This window comes from Bison bison, unplaced genomic scaffold (assembly GCF_000754665.1).
Source record: "Bison bison bison isolate TAMUID 2011002044 unplaced genomic scaffold, Bison_UMD1.0 scf7180017864184, whole genome shotgun sequence".
NCBI lineage: Eukaryota > Metazoa > Chordata > Mammalia > Artiodactyla > Bovidae > Bison > Bison bison.
Window position 1 is genome coordinate 2,017,887 of NW_011494756.1, and position 18,974 is coordinate 2,036,860.

An 18,974-nucleotide genomic window follows, 5' to 3' on the forward strand; every position below is an offset into this window, starting at 1 on the left:
GAAACCTGGAACTCTACCTCAGCCAGTCATAGCATCTTTGTTTTCCCTCATCTAAAAAGTTTGGGAGTTGAAATTGGACCAGTGATTCTCAAACTGTATTGGAGCATCAGAATTGCCTGGAGGCTTGACACGGGGCTTGAGAATTTGAATTTTTGTTGTTTTGTGGTGAAATAGACAACATAAAATTTACCATCCTAACCATTTTTGTTATTTTTTATTGAAGTATAGTTGATTTACAATATCATGTTAGTTTCAGGTGTCCAGCACAATGATTCAGTTATATATTGTGTGTGTGTGTGTGTGTGTATACATTATATATATATTCTTACATTTTTTCCCCTTACACATTGTTACAAAATATTAAGCATCATTCCCTGTGCTATACGTTTACATTCCCACCAGATGATTCCTTTTTCTCCACATCCTCTCTAACACTTACTATTTGCAGTGTTTTTTTTGTTTTTTTTTATGATGGCTATTCTGGCCAGAGTGAGTTAGTACCTCATTGCAGTTTTGATTTGCATGTCTCTAGTAATTAGCGATGTTGAGCATTTTTTCATGTGCCTATTGGCTGTCTGTATGTCTTCTTTAGAGAAATGACTATTTAGATCTTCTGTCCATTTTTTGATTGGGTGGTTTATTTTTTTGATATTGAACTGCATGAGCTGTTTGTATATTTTGGAAATTAATCCCTTGTCAGTTGCATCGTTTTCAAATATTTTCTCCTCTTCTGTAGGTTCTCTTCTCATTTTGTTTATGGTCTCCTTTGCTGTGCAAAAGCTTTTAAGTTTAATTTGATCCCATTTGTTTATTTCTGTTACTCTTGGAGGCGAATCCGAAAAGATATTGCTGCAATTTATGTCAAAGAGTGTTCTGCCCATGTTTTCCTCTAGGAGTTATAGTATCCAGTCTTGCATTTAGGTCTTTAATCTACTTTGAGTTTATTTTTGTGTATAGTTAGATAATGTTCTGATTTCACTCTTTTTTTCGTGGCTGTGCCCCGCTGCAGTTGCCTTCAGTAGTTGTGCTTACAGACTCTACGTGCAGGTTCAGTAGTTGTGATGCTGGGCTTAGTTGCCCCGAGGCATGTGGTATCTTCCCTGACCAGGGATCAAACCCATGCCCCCTGCATTGGAAGCATGGAGTCCTAACCACTGTACCACCAGGGAATTCCTGATTTTATTCCTTTTGATGTGATGATAAGTGGGATTGTTTTCTTAATTTCTCTTTCTGATCTTTTGTTGTCAGTGTGTATTTGTAGCAATGCAACAAATTTCTGTGTCTTAATTTTGTTTTGTATCCTGCAACTTTACTGAATTCACTGCTGAGCTCTAGTAATTTTCCATTAGTATCTGTAGAATTTTCTATGTTTAGTATGTCATCTGCAAACAGTGACAGTTTTACTGCTTTTCCAACCTGAATTCCTTTTCTTCTCTGATTGCTGTGGCTAGGACTTCCAAAACTAAAATAAAAGTGGAGAGAGTGGGGGTCGTTGTCTTGTTCCTGATCTTAGAGGAAATGTTTTCAGCTGTTCATCACTGAGTCTGATGTTAGCTGTAGGTTTAGCCACTTTTTGTTGTTGTTTTTGGCTGTGCCACACATCGTGCAAGATCTCTTAGTTCCCCGACCAGGTATTGAACCCACACCCCTTGCATTGGGAGTACAGAATCTTAACCACTGGGTGGCCGAGGGGGTCCTGGTTTAACTGTTTTTAAGTACATAGTTCAGTCATGTTAAATACCTTCACACTGGTCACCACCATACATTCCCATAGCTCTTTTCAGCTTATAGAATTGAATCTCTGTATCCATTAGACAAGACTCCACAGTTTCTCCTCCTTCTAGACCGTGGCAACCACCAGTATAGTACGATTATTCTAAATACCTCATATAAGTTGAGTCATGTGTTACTTGATTTTTTCTGACTGACTTACTTCGCTTGGCACAATGTCCGCAAGGTGCAGCATGTGTCAGAATGTCCTTCCTTTTTATGACCAAATAATATCCCATTGTATGTGTATACTGTACTCACTGTCCGTTCATTCATCAGTGGACACTTGAGTTACTTCCACATTTAGGTGTTGTGAATAATGCTGCTACAAACAAGGGTGTGCAGATACTTTTTAGACTTTGCTTTCATTTTGGTAAGATATACACTCCAAAGTGGACTCCTGGACCACATGGTGATGCTGTGTTTAATTTCCTGAGGATCTGCTGTAAGTCTCCCAGTGTTTGTGCTATTTCACATGCCCACCGGCAGTGCCCACGTGCTCCAGTTTCTCCACAGCCTTGCCGACACTGTTGTTTCCTGTTTGATCGTAGTTATGAGTGTGACGTGGTATCTCGTTTTGGTTTTGATTTGCACTTCGTTACTGATGAGTGATGTTGAGCATTTTTTCCTGTTTTTTGGCCATTTGTCTACCTTGTTTGGAGAAGTATCTTCTCAAGTCCTTGGCCCATTGTTGAAATAGGTTGGGGTTTTTTGCTTTGCTTGGGGGTTTTGTTGTTATTACTTGGTGGAGTTTTAGGAGTTCTCTATAGATTCTGGATATTAATCCCTTATATGCTGTTAGGAAAAGGTCCAACTTCATTCTTTGGCATGTGAATATTCAGGTTTCCTTGCACCATTTGTTGCAAAGACTGTCCTTTCCCCATTGGATGATCTTGGCACCCTTGTCAAAAATTGTTTGATCATATATGGAAGGGTTTATTTCTGTGCTCTCTATTCTCTTCTGTTGGGCAATATCTCTGTTTTTAATGCCAGTCCCATGCTGTTGATTACTGTAGCTTTGAAGTTAGAAGCATGAGTCCTCCAGTTTTGTTCTTTTTCTTTCAAGATTGTCTTGACTATTCAGGTTTCCTTAAGATTCTACATGGGAATTTCCTGGCAGTCCAGTGGTTAGGACTCCATGCTTTCAGTGCTGAGGGCCTAGGTTCGATCCCTAGTCAGAGAACTAAGATCCTGCAAGATATGAGGCCCAGCAACAACAAAAAAGATTCCACATGAATTTTAGGATAGCTTTTTTGACTTTTGCAAAAAACTTTGTTGGAATTTTGATTGTGTTGACTCTGTGGGTCACTCTATAGATATTTTAATAATACTGAATTTTCTAATCCATGAGCATAGGCTGTGTTTCCATTCGTATCTTCTTTAATTCCTTTTGGCAATGTTTTGTAGTTTTCATTGCACAAGTCTTTCACTTCCATAGGTAATACTTAAGTATTTTATTATTTTGATGCTATCAAGAATCAAACTGTTTTTGTTATTTCCTTTTCAGATTGTTCATGTATAGAAAGGCAACTGATTTTAAGTTAACTGTGTTAACTTAGTATCCTGCTACTTTGCTGAATTCATTTATTAGTTCTAGGGGTTTATGTGTGTGTGTGAACTCCAGAGTTTTCTATAAACATAATATTCATATCTTCAAGCAGATAATTTTACCTTTTTCTTTCCAGTTTGAACCCCTTTTATTTCCTTCTCCTTCTTAATTGTTCTGGCTAGAACTTATTATGTTGATTAGAAGTGGTGAAAGCCACTGTCCTTGTTTTGCTCCTCATCTTAGAAGAAACACTACTGGTCGTTCACCATTGAATATGATGTTCCTTGTAGGTTTTTCATATGTTTCTTTTGTATCCTTTTATTCCTAGTTTGTTGAGTGTTTTTATCATACTGCTGCTGCTGCTAAGTCGCTTCAGTTGTGTCCAACTCTTTGCAACCCCATAGACGGCATGTAGCGTGTACATTTCTGTCTGTCGGACCATCCTTGCAGTCCAGGAATGAGCCCCACTTGGTCAGGATATATAATCTTTCCATGTGCTGTTAAATTCTGTTTGCTAGTGTTCTGTTGAGGATTTTTGCATGCGTGTTTATAAAGGATATTCGTCTGTAGGGTTTGTGTGACTCTGTGTGTGTGTTTGTCTTTTTCTGGCTTTGGTATCTGCTAGTGCTGGCCTCATTAGAATGATTTTGAAAATATCCCCTTCCCTTTAGTTTTTGGGAGAAGTTTCACAAGGACAGGTATTAGTTCTTTCTTAAACACTGGGTGAAATTTACCAGTGAAGCCATCATCAGGTCCAGGGCGTTTCTTTTTCGGGAGTTTTGTGATTTAGCCTTGGTAGATTTTGTGTTTCTGGAAATTTGTCCATTTCATGTATTATCCAGCTTACCGGTGCACAGTTGCTCACAGTACTCTCTTTAATCCTTTTATTTCTGTAGAATCAGTAGTGACATCCTCAGTTTGGTCTTTCTCTGTTCATAGTCTGTTCTTCTCTGTTTCGTTCATCTTTGTTTCAATCCTTATTATCCTCTTCCTTCTGCTAGCTTTGGGTTTAGTGTGTTCTTTTTGTGGTTCCTTAACTTACAAAGCTATAAAGTTAGGCTGCCTGCCCTTGGCTGGGAGCGGGAGGTGGGCAGAACCCACTGCCATTTTCCGTCCATGCCTCCCTGGGAGTCGCAGGCCTTCAGCAGACTCCAGGGCTCTGGAGCTGTTAGGCCAGATAGATTCCACCAGTGCAGTAACTGTCTGGGCGTGGAGACAGGTTCCCGGTGCTACCTGCTCTACAGTCTGCCCAGAATCCCAAAATCTGCGTTTTTAACACGTTTCCAGGTGATGCCAACGCTGCTGGTCCAGGGACCACACTTTAAGAAGCCCTGAACTAAATGCTATAAGGTCCTTTCTCTAAGGCCCGAATAGGCCCTGCAGGATCTTTCTCCTCTGGAAGTAATACAGTAAATTAATTGCATGTTTTTGTTTGTTTGTTTGTTTTGTTTTTTAATTAGAAGAAGCATCATTTTACTGGTGTCATTTCCTGGTGAGGGAGTTTGCTTTTTTTTTTTTTTTTTAAATGAGAAAAATGGGGCCTGTGGGCTGGTTCTGTCTGGGCAAGAAGTTTTGTGAAGCCCTGCCAGGGACACAGGGGCATGTGTTGAGGTGGGAAGGAAATGGACAGTGTTCAGACCCAAGGGGATGACAAGGCTCCTCCGCTGGTGGCTCATTGCCGGCCTGTGTCTGGCGCATGGGTGTCTTGGGTCAGGTTTGCTGAGCACTTTTGATCCAGCCACTGTTAAAAGCCTGGATTAACACATTCAACCTTCCCAACATCTCTGTGAGGGAGATCATACCAGCAGGTCCACGTCTGCAGACTGAAGAGACGAAGGTTAGGACTTTGACCAAGAACAGCACAAAGATGGGCAGCGGTGGAGTCACTTAACTAAGGAATGACTTGGATTCCAGAGTCCACACCTGTAGCCAAATACAGCCAGACCTCGAGTACTGGGTCCCTTCCTGCTTGTCAGGATATTTGGACTGCAAGTTACAGAGTTAAACTAAAGAGTGTGTGTGTGTGTGTGTGTTTTAAGAAAAGTGTCCTCCTCCTCAACAGGTCTGGACACAAGGTGGTCCTGTGCTCAATTATGTCCCAGAAATCCAGACCCCGCCCGCTCTGTCGTGCTGTGGTGCTCAGCACTCTGGGCTCTGTCTCCCGGGCTGTTTCCTTGTGGTGACGAGAGGGTTGTGACAGATCTCACCATCCCCTCCTCACAGAGGCCGAGTGAGACGGCGACTGACTGTCCTGCTTCCTGTCACTGGGTAGAGGCCTAAACTTGCTCAGAAATTCTGTTCTCTTCAGACTTTACTGCCAGAAATGTTTGACACACCCATTCCTCAATGGCCACCAGGGCAGGGCCCGGAGCGTGAGCCCCCTGGGTGGCTGACCGCTCAGGGCTCCTTTAGGAGAAGGGGTGTGCCAGAAAGGCCTGTGGGTGGCCATGGAGGAGTTAGCCACGCTCCTTCTCTCCGGCTGATGATTGAGACCTCTGTTCTGAAGGGACCCTGTGGCACTGACAAGGGCTGCCTGAGACGCTGCCAACCGCCCTTGGTTTACCCTGGGCCAGGAAGTCTTATTTCTTGGCAAGGGAGTGAGGGCACGTGGTTGTCAGCACCCGGAAGGATGTTGCTCTTCCAGGGCTCTCTCAGCACCCTGTTCCTGCCCCGGTTGCCTCTGGAGGAGGCCAGGTGTGGTCAGCCAGGACTGGCTCTGACCGGGCGGGGGTTTCTCCCCTTCTGAGGCTCCAGGCACCTCGTCTGAGATCGGGGCTGTCACAGGCTGGCTACGACCAGACGGGGCACATCCAGCGATGGCCGCCGCACGGTGCAGGGCGACTTGGGCCGCGCTGTGGCTGCATCCGTGTAGTTCTCCGTCGGCATCAGCATCAGGGCACTCGATCCAGCTCACTGTCACCCTATTGCTGCCGCTGTGGGTTAGGGGCGTCCACCCCATGGCTCTGTCCAGGCGGGCTTCATGAGCCCCGCTCTGTGAGGCGTTCCCGACTGCTGCAGGCCTGTGAGCCACGTGGACCCTGACGGGCTGCCATCCCAGGCAACAGAGCAAAGATGGAAGGGTGCCCTCTGGTCCCCTTTGTCCCTGGAGGGGTGCGGTGTGTGTTGGGGCGGGGGGGCCATTTTCCACAAGTGTAACTGCTTATGGAGCACTTTTATTTTTCCTAGAATCAAGAACAAGCGTCCACCTGTTCAGGTAGCCTCATCTATGTGGCCTCAGCCACCAGAAGAGTCTGCGCCTTTGCTCAGTGGGGCCAGTGGGGCTCATTTCACAAATGTGATTCTTGTTGACACAGAACGAGCACGCACGGGCAGCTGCATCACACGCTAGAGGTGTGCCCCACTTCATGAAAACCTGAGCATAGGAGGAGGAGCGTCTCAATTATAGGATCATGTCTCAGCCAGAAATTCATGGCAGGTTTCCTAGTGCCTTTAAAATAGGATTTGGGTATAAAAATACCGTGTGCACACAGGAGCCCGCATTTTCTGAAAAGAGAAATATACTTGTATTGGGCATTTGGGATAAGCAGAATAAAAATAAATTCTTCTTACAAAAATAGGAACTAGAAACCAAATTCCACTTTTAATTCTAAAAGACTTATATATAACTCTACTATCTCACCCTCTCCTCCTACCCCAGACTTCCACAGCAGAAATAGACAGGCAGGATCTGTAAGCAGCTCACCGAAGCGGTGAGGATGGAGGGGAGGGCAGGCAGACTCATGGGCGGGCGGGCAGCAGGAACACCAGAGGCAGGGCTGGGGGCCTGTGCATTCTGTTTGATTTATTTGTGGACGTTCGGGAGGCCTGGCCTGAAACGCTGCTGCTGGATGGCGTCCACGATGTGGTCAGCGAGTGACGGTTAGAAATTGACAGCCCGTCCTGCCGCCAGACTCCAGTAACCGCAGAGACACGCGCTGAGGTCTGACCGACGGGGTCTGGGGCAGGCCTGGAAAAGAGGGTGTCTGGGATGCTGACACGCCTGACTTCTTCCTCCCTTGCAGAAATGTTCCCACTGCCAGGAGGCAGGCGCCACCTTGGGCTGCTACAACAAAGGCTGCTCCTTCCGATACCATTACCCGTGTGCCATTGATGCAGGTAAGGTGGGACCACGGACCCTTGTTCAGAACATATGAAGGGTAGGACATGCACTGTGACTCTCTGTCTTCTTTATTGTTTGTTTTGTCTCATCTAACCCTGTTCTATTTGTAAATGCTGAAGGAACGCAGAGAAGGTACTAAAAATGAATTAAATGGGGTGATTTTTTTTTATATATAGGTTTTGTAATTCGTAACAGATTCAACTATTTAAGTGTACAGTTCAGTGATTTTTACCATCGCATTCACATAGTGGTGCAGGCACAAATCGCAGTGAATTTTAGAGCATTTTCCTCACCTCTTAAACTCCTGCCCACTGGCAGTCTCTCTTACCTTCTGCCCACTGGCAACCACGAGTCTACTTTCTGTCTCCGTGGACTTGTCTGTTGTGGACATTTCATGTGCGTGGAATCACACAGTATGTGGTCTTCGTGACAGGCTTCTGTGTGACTCCGCTTCATGATTCTCAGATTTATCCACATGGCAGCATGTGTCAGTACTTCATTTTATTTTCAAACAGTATTTGATTGTAAGGCTACACCATATTCCATCATTCCATTGATGCGCATTTAGGTTCTCCACTGTTGTATTGCTGTGGGCAGTGGTGCTGTGAACTCTCACAGACGAGTCTTTGTGTATACCTAGTGTTTCCGTTTCTCTTGGGCATACACCTAGGGTTGGAATGCTTGGGTCACGTGGTAACTCTGTTTACCCACCTGAGGACTGATCAGACCATTCTTCAAGGTGGCTGAGTCATTTTACATCCCTCCAAGCAGTGTGTGAGGGTTCCGGTTCCTCCGTCATCACCAGCACCTGTTTTATCTTCTTTTTCACCGTGGCCATCCCCGTGGGCATGAAGTGGCATCTCATTTTGGGATTTGGCTTTGCACATCCCTGGTGGCTAATGACGCTAAGCAAATCCAGTTTATTTTTCTTTTCCTGCTTATGCTGTTTGTTGCTTTTCTTACATTTGAGAACCATTGCATAATCCAAAATCACAAAAACTTATATCTATGTTTTCGTTTTAGCCCTTACTCGAGTCTTTGATCCATTTTGGCTATTTTTGTATATGGCATCCAGTTCATTCCTTCCTTTCCACGTGGATCCCAGTTGTCCCAGCACCATTTGTGGGAAAGGCTACTCTTTGCTCATTCACTGACCTTGTCACCTTTGTCGAAAACCAGTTGCCTGTAGATGCATAGGCTTCTCTCTGGACTCCCCAGCACCTCACGTCTTGGCTATGGTGGCTGTAGTAGACTTTGAAAGTGAAAAGTGTCAGTCCTCCAAGTTTGTTCCTTTCTTTCAAGATTGTTTTGGCTGTTCTGGATCTTTTGCTGTTCAGTGATGAATTTTAGGATCAGCTTGTCCATTCCTGTGGGTGAGAGAGGAAACAGCCATTGAAACTTGGATAGTGATTACACTGATTCTGAAAATCAATTAGGGAGTGCTGCCATCTTGGTAATAATGTATCCTCCAATCCATGATCATGAGGTATCTGTCTTTCCATTTATTTCAGTCTTTAATTTCTTTCGATACTGTTTTATAATTTTCAGAGTAGACGTTTTGCACTTTCTTTGTTAAATTTATTCCTAAGTGTTTTTATTATTTTTAGTACAATTATAAATAGAATTGTTTTTTTAAGTCAGTTTTCAGGTTGTTCACTGTGAGTGTATGGAAGTATAATTGATTGAGGTATATGTATTGATCATGGATCTTGGAACTCTGCTCAACTCATTGATTAGTTCTAATAGTGGTTTAGTGGATTTCTATAGACAAGATACGTCACCTGCAAATAGGTCGTTTTACTTTTTTTCGGGTCAGATAGATGCCTTAGTTCTCTGGCTGGATCTTCCACATAACATTGGGTAGAAGTGACAAGAACTGGTGCGCTTGCCTTGTTTCTGACCCCTTATGATGATAGCGGTGGGATTTTCAGAGACGTTCTTGATATGGCTGAGGAGGTTCCCTTCTGCTCCTAGTTTGATGTGTGTTTTTATCATGAACTGGTGTTGGATTTTGTCAGACATTTTTCCAGTTCTCTGAGGTAATCAGAGTGGTGTTTTGCACTGTGACAGGTGTTGGAAGAAGGATCCCTTCTGTCTGAGAAGTGCCATCCGGTGAGCAGTGCAGGAGACTCGAGTCTGACTCAGAGCTTCAGTGCCTGGGAGAATCCTCTTTCTTGCTCCTGACTCATAGCTCTTTGTTGATTGTCTTCACCAATTACTTTTTGAGTGTTAGATGGGTCTGACACCTTCACCTGGCAGGTTGCTCATAATGCCGGCAGTCAGGATGGAGGAAGAGAAAAGGGGCAGACAGATGAGAGTGCTGACGGAGCCTGGGGGCTGAGCAGGTAACAGCCATGCAGAGCGCGGAGCACTTGGAGTCGGATCTGGCAGGCAAGGAGTCCAAGTTCCTCTCGACCACCCTTCACCCCGCTCACCTATACTTGCTGAAGCGCGCCCCCCTGCCTCTCATCGTCCCTCCTTTCCCCCTCCCTTTTCTCTCCTTTCCAGGTTTCTGTAGGGGCTGCAGCTGAAAAGAATAAGAAAGGGAATTCCTTGGCAGTCCAGGAGTTAGGAGTCTGGGTTTTTACTGCCGGGCGCCCAGGTTCAGTCCTTGGTTGGGAGCTAAGACCCCACGAGCCACATGGCACAGCCAAAAAACAAGAAAGATAATGCTCTAACTTTATGCTGAAGTTAGATTCTGGTGAAAGTGTGTTTGCACACACTGAAGGGCAGCCGGTGGCCAGGACCCCGTGTGGCCAGAGGGGAAAGTGGGCATGAGAAGAGAGCCTTGAAATGTCAGCTCAGGGAGTTTGGGTTCCAGTCGGTCCCTTCCGTCCTGTCCTCCTCTGCATGTTTCCAGGTTGAATCTGAGCTGTAATTCACCTGGACCATGGTCTAGGGTGTTCTGTAGACCAGCCGCTAAACCCTTCTCTCTCAGGGCCAACCACTGCCTTTGCTCATTTTCATGATGCAGTCAGGGTTCTGTCAGAATGTTTTGTTTCTTTTTCCAGTTTAAGCTTCGTGGTCTTTAAATGAAGATTTTTAAGTCTCGGGTTTTGGGCAGTGGTTTGTAAGTTTTATGGGGGAGAGGCAGCAGGAATTACCTCTCCCGTTAGTGGCCAGTGACCGGAGGTCCCCTGCACAGGGCTCTGCGCAGGAGCACCAGGTGGGCCGCCTCGCCCCTGCAGGCATGCTCCCGGTGCACTCGGGCACCTGCCTCCAGGCAGCGCCTCCAGGGATTGAGCAGTGCTGCGCGATAAACTTGCTGCGGTGGGGGAATGTTCTAGACCTGTACTGTCCAATGCAGCAGCCACAAGCCATGTGTGAGCGCTTGGAAGATAGCTAGTGGAAGGGAGAGACTGAGGTTTTATTTTGTCTTACTTCCCTTGGTGGCTGGCAGCACAGGCCCAGCCACCTTGGTCAAGACGGGCGGTGGGGGTTCTTTGGGAAGGGCCCTGGGCTCTCCTCCCTCTGATGGAGGAGGCAGGGCCAACTTCGCCAGCTGAGGGTTAGGAAGTCAATGACTTCCTCGTCGCTGTCTTTGAGCCTGTCTGGTGTGGCCTGCCAGGTAAACTGGTAACATCTCTGTTTGGCAGAAGTTGGTGGCCGAGTGTCCAGGCAGAGGGGGGCTGTCTGGGTCGGGGCCCTGGCCCTCTGGCTTTGCTGCCCCAGCCGCTGCACATACTGCTCCTCAACATGGGACTGGCCCCAGAGCAGCAGCTTCGCAGGGTGACCATGTCTGGGGCATGTGTTGGTCTCTCTGATGACCTGAGTCATAGTGACTCAGAGCCTGTGTCACTCTGCGGACTGATGCCTGGATTTATCCACAGTCCTCCCAGGAATTCTGTAAGTGGTGAGTTTTTGTGTCTGGAAAAGCCTTCATTGATTTCTTTTCTTTCTAATTATAATAAAAATAAGTCCTCTAGTCAAGTCCCCCGTCTCTGTGTAGACTAAGGAACAGTTTAGCATTTTCATCTCTGCCTTCTTGCCAGCTGCCCAAACCTTAGAGAGCCGTTGGTAGTGAAAGGAAAACTTTTACTTCTGGGCACGTCTCCATGGAAACCTGAGGATCTGTGGCTCCAGCTAACCGCGGTCACACACTCGTGACGTCGTGGTTCACTCTTTTGTGCTGCTCGTTACGTCACAGACACGAGATTTATCTCCCAGAGGAAGGGGCAGTAATAAGAGCATGAGCACCAGTTAAAACAGAAAAAGATGAAACGTATTTACTGCAGCGAGCCACGACACAGAGGCCAGAGACAGAAGGCCTGCGGTGGCTCGGCAGTAATCCCACTGTGCGTTAGCGGTCTTGCCTAAAGGGGCTTCAAGAGGAAACACAGCTGGGAATTTCACCTGCGGCCCCCCTTCCTGCAGCATTTTAAAGCTGCTCTCTCTGCCGACTTTGATCTTGGCAGGGGGTTTAGAGTCCCTGATGGGCTCTGTAAAATGACTGGTGGTCTGGCCACTCCCTGGAAAGGAGCTGTCTGCGTCACAGAAGCCAGTTCAAGGCCTTCCTCTGCCCTCTTCCCACTTCCTCCGGCCCCAGGAGACTGCTGCTTGGTGTGAGGCTGCTCAGTGAGGCGGGGTGAGGCTGGTGGACCCCCCAGTCCCAGCCTGGTTTTGCCAGTGTGAGCACTCGGTGTAGCCCTGAGAGACCGTAGCTGAGCTGGAGGCTGCTGGGGTTCAGTAGACCCCAAGGACACGAGATGGCCTTCTGTTTTCTCCCTCCCTGGGCTCACCACCCTAGCTGGAGCGTATGTGGGTGCGTGTGGGTATCTGAGGCTCCACATAGCTTGTGGCGAGAAGCTCAGCAGAGTCCTCCACCCCTACGCCTAGAGAGGACTCTCAAAGCGGAGCGCTGGCCTGGGGTGTTGGCGTCTGTGTCTGGAAGCCACCCTGCCGACTCGGCAGCCTGGTGAGTCTCTGCTGGCCTGTGTGGTGCTCTGACTTCACCGTGGGAAAGTGCTGACCGGGCCCTCTGCACTGGGTAGGCCAGGGGCTCACGGAAGCCAGCGAGCCGCCGTGCCTGCTGCGAGCCTCCCGCCCCTCCTCACTCTCCCCTGGGGAGGCTGGCGGGAGGCAGTCTAGAAGAGGCTCCCCGGCCCCTGCAGGTGTCTGCGCTCTTCAGCTGTGCTTCTCGTCCTGCCAGGAGGGGGAAGTGCATGTCCTGCTGGCCTGTGACCTCACCAGAATGAGGAGCGCCTTTGCCCGCGTGGGAGGCCTTGTGAGAAGGTTTCGTAGATTGGTTAAGGACACTCCGTTTCCAGAAGTACCAGGGACTAGTTCCAAATTGCCTTTAGCGTTCACTTCTATTGTTTTATTTCTTTTCTGCTTTTTAACTTCGAGGGAACATGTTTCCTAACTAGAAGCACATTTTACTAATGGTTCATCGCTGCTGGTCACTGTTTCATGGCTGTGTGAGGGCCATTTCAGACCTCTGCCTTCCTGATGGTATCTTTTCCAACTCATGCACCCCCTCCTCATTTCTGTAAACCCCTGGGGTGGGAGGGTGGCCTCGCCCCGCATGGTCTGTGCCATCTCTGCTGGCATGCTGTGGCCACTGCCCAGGTGAGGCGAAGGCACCTCCTTCAGGCTCCAGCTGTCCACCCCTGCTGTCCGGGAGCTCTCTGGCTAACTGGAGCGGCAGGAGCCTGGGTCACACTGTGTACTTGTGGGTTGTAAATTAGCTCATTTCATTTACTGCTGTGCTGTTTGCTTGAGGGTGTGAGGTGAGGCACAGATGAGCAGCACTTGCTGTTGCCCGAGCCCTCAGGCTTGCCTGGGGCTGAGAGGACTAAATCAACCTAGTCCGAGGATCCTGGGACTCCAGAGGGGAGGTGGCTCAGCCAGATTGTGAGAGGGTCTCTATTGGTTTGTATAAAATGTAGAGAGTCTCAGAAGTTTCCATTTGCGTATCCCCTTGCTTATTATTATTTCACTTGAAATCTGTGGCTACACAGGCCGCTCATCTGGACCTCGCTTTAAAGCTGAGTTAAATTGTAAATTTAACAAGGCTAAGTACCATGCCGCCCCCTGCCATGGTGTCTGGGAGCTCTCTGAGAACGTGTGACCAGTATTAACATCCTGCCACCACCTCTGGCTCTGGGGCTGAGGATTCACAGCCCCTCGTGGGGTTTCACTTTCCCCTGCAGCCTTTAGCGTGGCTTGAGGAGCTTCTCCAGCATCTCCATGGTTCGGGGGAGAGGGCGGCAGCAGGGCTGGGCCTGGCCTCCTTTCTGCCTCTGACCTGTGACTTGACAGGAGAAAAGAGGCCTGCGGATTCAGTGTTTTCACAAGGAAGCCTTGGCGTGGGCCTGTGGAGTGGGCTTAGCCTAGGATAAGAAATTCTAAAAAGAACATTTACTGGAGATTGTTAAAACAACAGGTTTTGATCATGGGAATACAGAAAAAATAAAATTAGTGTCTACTTTGCCAACAAAGGTTCGTCTAGTCAAGGCTATGGTTTTTCCTGTGGTCATGTATGAATGTGAGCGTTGGACTGTGAAAAAGGCTGAGCACCGAACAATTGATGCTTTTGAACTGTGGTGTTGGAGAAGACTCTTGAGAGTCCCTTGGACTGCAGGGAGATCCAACCAGTCCATTCGAAAGATCAGCCCTGGGATTTCTTTGGAAGGAATGATGCTAAAGCTGAAACTCCAGTACTTTGGCCACCTCATGCGAAGAGTGGACTCATTGGAAAAGACTCTGATGCTGGGAGGGATTGGGGGCAAGAGGAGAAGGGGACGACAGAGGATGAGATGGCTGGATGGCATCACTGACTCGATGGACGTGAGTCTGAGTGATCTCTGGGAGTTGGTGATGGACAGGGAGGCCTGGCGTGCTGCGATTCATGGGGTCGCAAAGAGTCGGACACGACTGAGCGACTGATCTGATCTGATCTGATAATCTTACTATCCAAAGAGTAAGATTTCGGATACTGTTATATTTTGGTAGATCTCCTTTGTCCTTTATGCGTAGAAACATTGTGACAAACGGGATTGTACTTGCACACGTGTGTATCCGAGCAGTGTGCATCGCGTTTCCCCATGCTGTTACCTATTCTGAAACCTTGTCTAACCGACTGATAGTCCACCATGTTGAGGTGCCATAGGCTATTTGGGAGTGTCTCTCATGTTCTGCTATTAAAAATCACAGTGCGCGGTCCTCTACCTCCATGTGTGACCCCCACCCCACGCCCCTCAGGCTGTGCCCCACGCCAGGCTCCTCCTGACTGTCCCCTCTGTCTTGCAGATTGTTTGCTCCACGAGGAGAACTTCTCGGTGAGGTGCCCCAAGCACAAGGTGAGTCAGCCTGCAGAGCCGGTGCTCCCTGCAGGACTAGGGGGTCGGGGGCTCCTCCTGAAAGACCTGGAGACCTGATATTCAGTCTCAGGCCAGGGCTTAGTGGGTGGAGGGGCAAACAGGAGGGAGCCCTGTGATGTGGGGTCAGCACCATGTGGTGGCGGAGCTGGGGAGAAGGTGTTTGTCTGTTCAGAGAAATGCACGTAACTCCTGGTTTCCGCCTTAGTTTAGTGGAACCCCAGACCACAGACTGGCGTGGGGTGAGGTTGGCTGTAGGCCTGGATGCAGAGCAGAGGCGTCTTCCCCGATTAGAGAGAGCTGACGCCCGGCTCTCGGGGAAACGCCATCCCCGCCAGGTTCTGCTTCCACAGGTGCAGCCCATGGTGTCTGCATTTGGTTCAAGAGTTGGTCTTTTGGTCGCCTCTCAAATTTAGGAAGGGAAGGAAGATGCGGGCGGAGTGTGTGAATGGCCTATTTCCAAAACACCACTCACGGGTGTGGGGAGGGGAGGGTGTGGAGAAGGGACCCCCAGGAAGGGCTGGGCTGTGGAGGCCTCCACCTGGCGCTCCTGCAGCGGCGGCTGTCCTCCGGCTGAGGTCACACTGACCCCTGGTGGCCACTCGTGCTCACAGTCTTCAGTCTCCACTCAGTGGGGCCAGAAGGTACTAGAAAGAGGTCATCTTGACAGTCTGCCCTCAAATTGCTTCTGAAGGATGCTTACTGATGCTTTTCTTTAAAAATTATTTCCCAAGATGGATCCTTGGATCTTAGAATTTTCTCTTTATTTTTTACTTCATTTGTACTTTTTTTTAAACTTCCCTTTTTGAAGGGTCACATTTTGCGTCAGCAAACCCTGTCTTGAGTATCTCCTGTATGTCGTGCAGTACTGACTCTCTGCTTTTTCTTTCCTTTTCCATGTGCGTTCCTTGCCTCACCTCCGCCCGCCCTGACCCGCACGCTCGTTCTCTGTCCCTCCTGTCTCGTCTCCTTGGCTTTGCCGGCGTCAGCCTCCCCTCCCATGCCCTGTCCCCCCCTTGCAGAACAAGACAGCGAAAGGCAGCCTCAGCACAGAGCAGTCGGAGCGGGGGTGAGGGGGGCAGTGTGCTCGTGGGAATGGAAAGTACAGCAAGCACAGGTGAGTCGGGGCCACCGCCCCTGCGGACTGCGATGGGGTGTCGTGGCCTCTGCCTCCTGCTCGCCCTGGCCAGGCGGCACCTGGGTATCTAATTGCATGAGGCCAACACCCGGTGGATAAAGCACTTCTCTGTTTGTTGCTTAGCCCCCCAGAATACGTGTAGAAAGATAATGTGGGGCTTTAAAATGGTTCCATCGTCCACTAGGGATCAGGGGGCTGTTCCTGAAGGCAGGCCTTGGGTGGGGCTCCTGGGGGCAGCTGGCTTCCGGGATGGAGCCTCTAAGGTGGGGCTGCTTTTGCCTGCAGCCCTCGCTCTTTCCCCGTCTCAGAAAGGCTTCTCACCAGAGATCTTTTCTTTTTTAGTTTGCTTGATGTCTCTAAAGCTTGGGCTTCCCTGGTGGCTCAGACAGAAAGAATCTGCCTGCAGTGTATGAAATGCAGGTTCCATCCCTGGGTCAGGAACATCCCCTGGAGAAGGAAATGGCAACCCACTCCAGTATTCTTGCCTAGGAAATCCCGTGGACAGAGGAGCCTGGTGGGCTACAGTCCATGGGGTCGCAAAGAGTCACGACTTAACGACTACACCACCACCACAGCTCTAAACCTTTGAGTGAGTTCTCCTTTGAAAAACAAAAATTCCCCAAGTTTTGTTATGTGAAATCTTCCCCTGCCTCCCGGTGCTATGAAAGATTCCTTTCATATAAGTGCAAAGGGAAGGAAAATCCCCTCAAAGATTCAGCAGACTTTAGCACATTTAATTTTACTTTTAAAATTCTCAGGAGATTGAGTTGTGCTTTCCATGAGTGTGTCTGTGGGTTCGTGGTCGGGGCTGGTAGCGTGTGCCTGTGAGAGCAGGATTATATGACTTGGGTCTCTTGAAGCAATGGGCCCACAGTGCCCACCTCCACCCGGCCTTCCACATCCTCCCCGTCCGTACTGAGTCACTGAGGGAAAAGCAAAACAGATTATGAGAAGAAGAAGCGAAATGTAACTAACCTGGAGCACTTGCTTCTACAGGATGGGGCAGGCAGCCAGTTGTCTCAGAAATGTTCATTAAGGGATTATTTCTCTTCAGGTGAGAGCATCTGTGTTTACTCCAGGCGTCTGCGACCCACACACTGGTGTGCAAGGCCTGGCTCTCTGGGGCAGCACTGTGTGCCTGAGTCTCTGGAATGTTCCCTCCCCCTTGTTACGAATCTTCCCCGGGGCCTCAGCAGGTAAAGAATCCACCTGCAGTGCAGTGCAGGAGACAGGAGACCTGGGTTTGATCCCTGGGTCGGGAAGATCCCCTGGAGGAGGGCATGGCTACCCAACTCCAGTATTCTTACCTGAAAAATCCCATGGACAGAGGAGCCTAGAGGGCTACAGTCCATGGGGTCGCAAAAAGTCAGACACGACTGAGCATCTGTGTTACAAGGGGTGGGAGTCTGCCTAAAATTCATCCCGGGACGTGGCAGTTTTCATCTGGCAAGTCACTTGTTTCTTAGGTGGGTCCCAGTACCAGCCTCCAGAGAAGGCCCTCGGCTGGGTGATGAGCCCGTGGGGGTTACAGTGCTCTCATGAAGGTGTCCAGTGAGGACTCCGCACTCTCTCTTTTCTCTCCTGCTCTTCCACGGGTGGGGGTGGGAATGGAGGGCACGGGGGTGGGGGCGGAAAGCTGGCCACCACGAGGAGCTCTCCGAGTCTAGAACCTGCAGGGTACAGTGACCCTCAGGCCAGCAGCAGTCTGGGGGATTTCCAGGCCCATTTCTGTTGGCCCTTCCGCGTGTCCCTGGGCTTGATGGTGTCACTGTTTCTGAGCGGCTCTGCCATCTTCCCAGCCCTGGTGTTTAGAGCCGCTTGGAACGGAGGCCATGGGGAGTGTTCCCGGAAGTGTCTGGGAAGAGCCGGTTGGGGAAGAACCATGAGTTACTTGGGGCCTTTTGTTCTTGTCCTGGAATCCCAGGCTGTGTTTGAGAAAAATAGGAAGTCTGGGCCCAGTTTCCTCTTGGAAATTTTAATTTTGTTCATCCTCGCCTTCCTCTCTGCCCATTCTTGGGCTCTGCCAGCTGCCAGAGCCCTCCGCTCTCACAGGACGACAAGCCTCATGGTTCATCCTCACAGGGTGGGTGTTGCTGTCACGTTTATACCAAAGAAACGAGGCGCTGAGTGATCGAGTGGCCTGTCCCTCCGTTTGGGGTTGTTTCAAGTCTGTTGAGGTCAGACCTTTCCCTCTTGGAGGGAAGGGAGGGACAGAGCGTCGTCTCGTGCCCCTGAAGTGCTTGTCAAGGCAGGGCCCTTCTCCTGGGTTCGCCCGCCCTCTGCAGGTGGTGGGAAGCCCCAGCGTGAGGGGCGGACGCAGCCCCTCCCTTCAGGGAGCATTCACCTTGGGGTCTGTGCTGGGGGCGCAGGTCCACCATCACAAGGTGGGGAAGGGGCAGCGATTATTCCTGTGGTGTGGAGAGTGCTGTGTGACAGCGTCAGCCCACTTAGCATCTCTGTGCTTCAGTTCCTCCTTCTGTGAAAAGAGGACTAACGGTGGCCGGCCTTGTGAGGATGCAGTTAAGAAATGTCTCCACCGTGCCCGGCGCAGCCGTGTCTGGCAGAAAACGCCAGGGCTGAGGGCATGGAGATGCGAGTTCTCATCTCCCACTGCCACGTGAGGTACCTGGCCAGGCCAGCTGTGCCCAGGAGGAAAGGTCAGTGGGCGGCCCCCTCCCGGGTCTGCAGGTGCAGGAGCTTTGGCCAGCCACTTCCGCCCTCTCCCCGGCTCGAGGCAGCTAGTGGACGAGGCTCCTCGCCCGTCCCTCGTTCTCATTGGCTGTAGACATGGAGGCCCCATTCCCACCCGGCCCACCCAGTGGCGGGAAGCCGTGACCTCCGTCCAGCTCTGCCTTGTCCTGGGTGCAAGGTTAGTGCCCAGGGTCATGTCCCGGGTCCTCCTTCCTGCCCACCCCGCGGCCCCGCACGCACTGCCGCTCTGCACCAGCTCCTGTCTCTCCTCGACTTGAGGTTCCCGCCACCTGTAGGGCCAAGTGCAGCTCCTCAGCTCACCTCCGAGGGCACTGGGGTCACCTCCTCTGACTCCTCAGCGCCTGGCCGCCTCCCTCAGGGGTCCTG

At 49.6% G+C, this 18,974-nt stretch overlaps 1 protein-coding gene across 1 annotated transcript in view; it reads left to right on the forward strand.

The window, feature by feature from the left end:
* The window catches only part of TCF20 (transcription factor 20 (AR1)), a 52,443-nt gene that overhangs the window by 29,383 nt on the left and 4,086 nt on the right, over window positions 1-18,974 (forward strand). Inside the window, exons 3-4 of the mRNA XM_010843693.1 lie at window positions 7,342-7,435; window positions 14,691-14,740. Of these exons, the coding sequence (XP_010841995.1) occupies window positions 7,342-7,435; window positions 14,691-14,740 (144 nt within the window). The remainder of the gene's footprint in view (window positions 1-7,341; window positions 7,436-14,690; window positions 14,741-18,974) is intronic.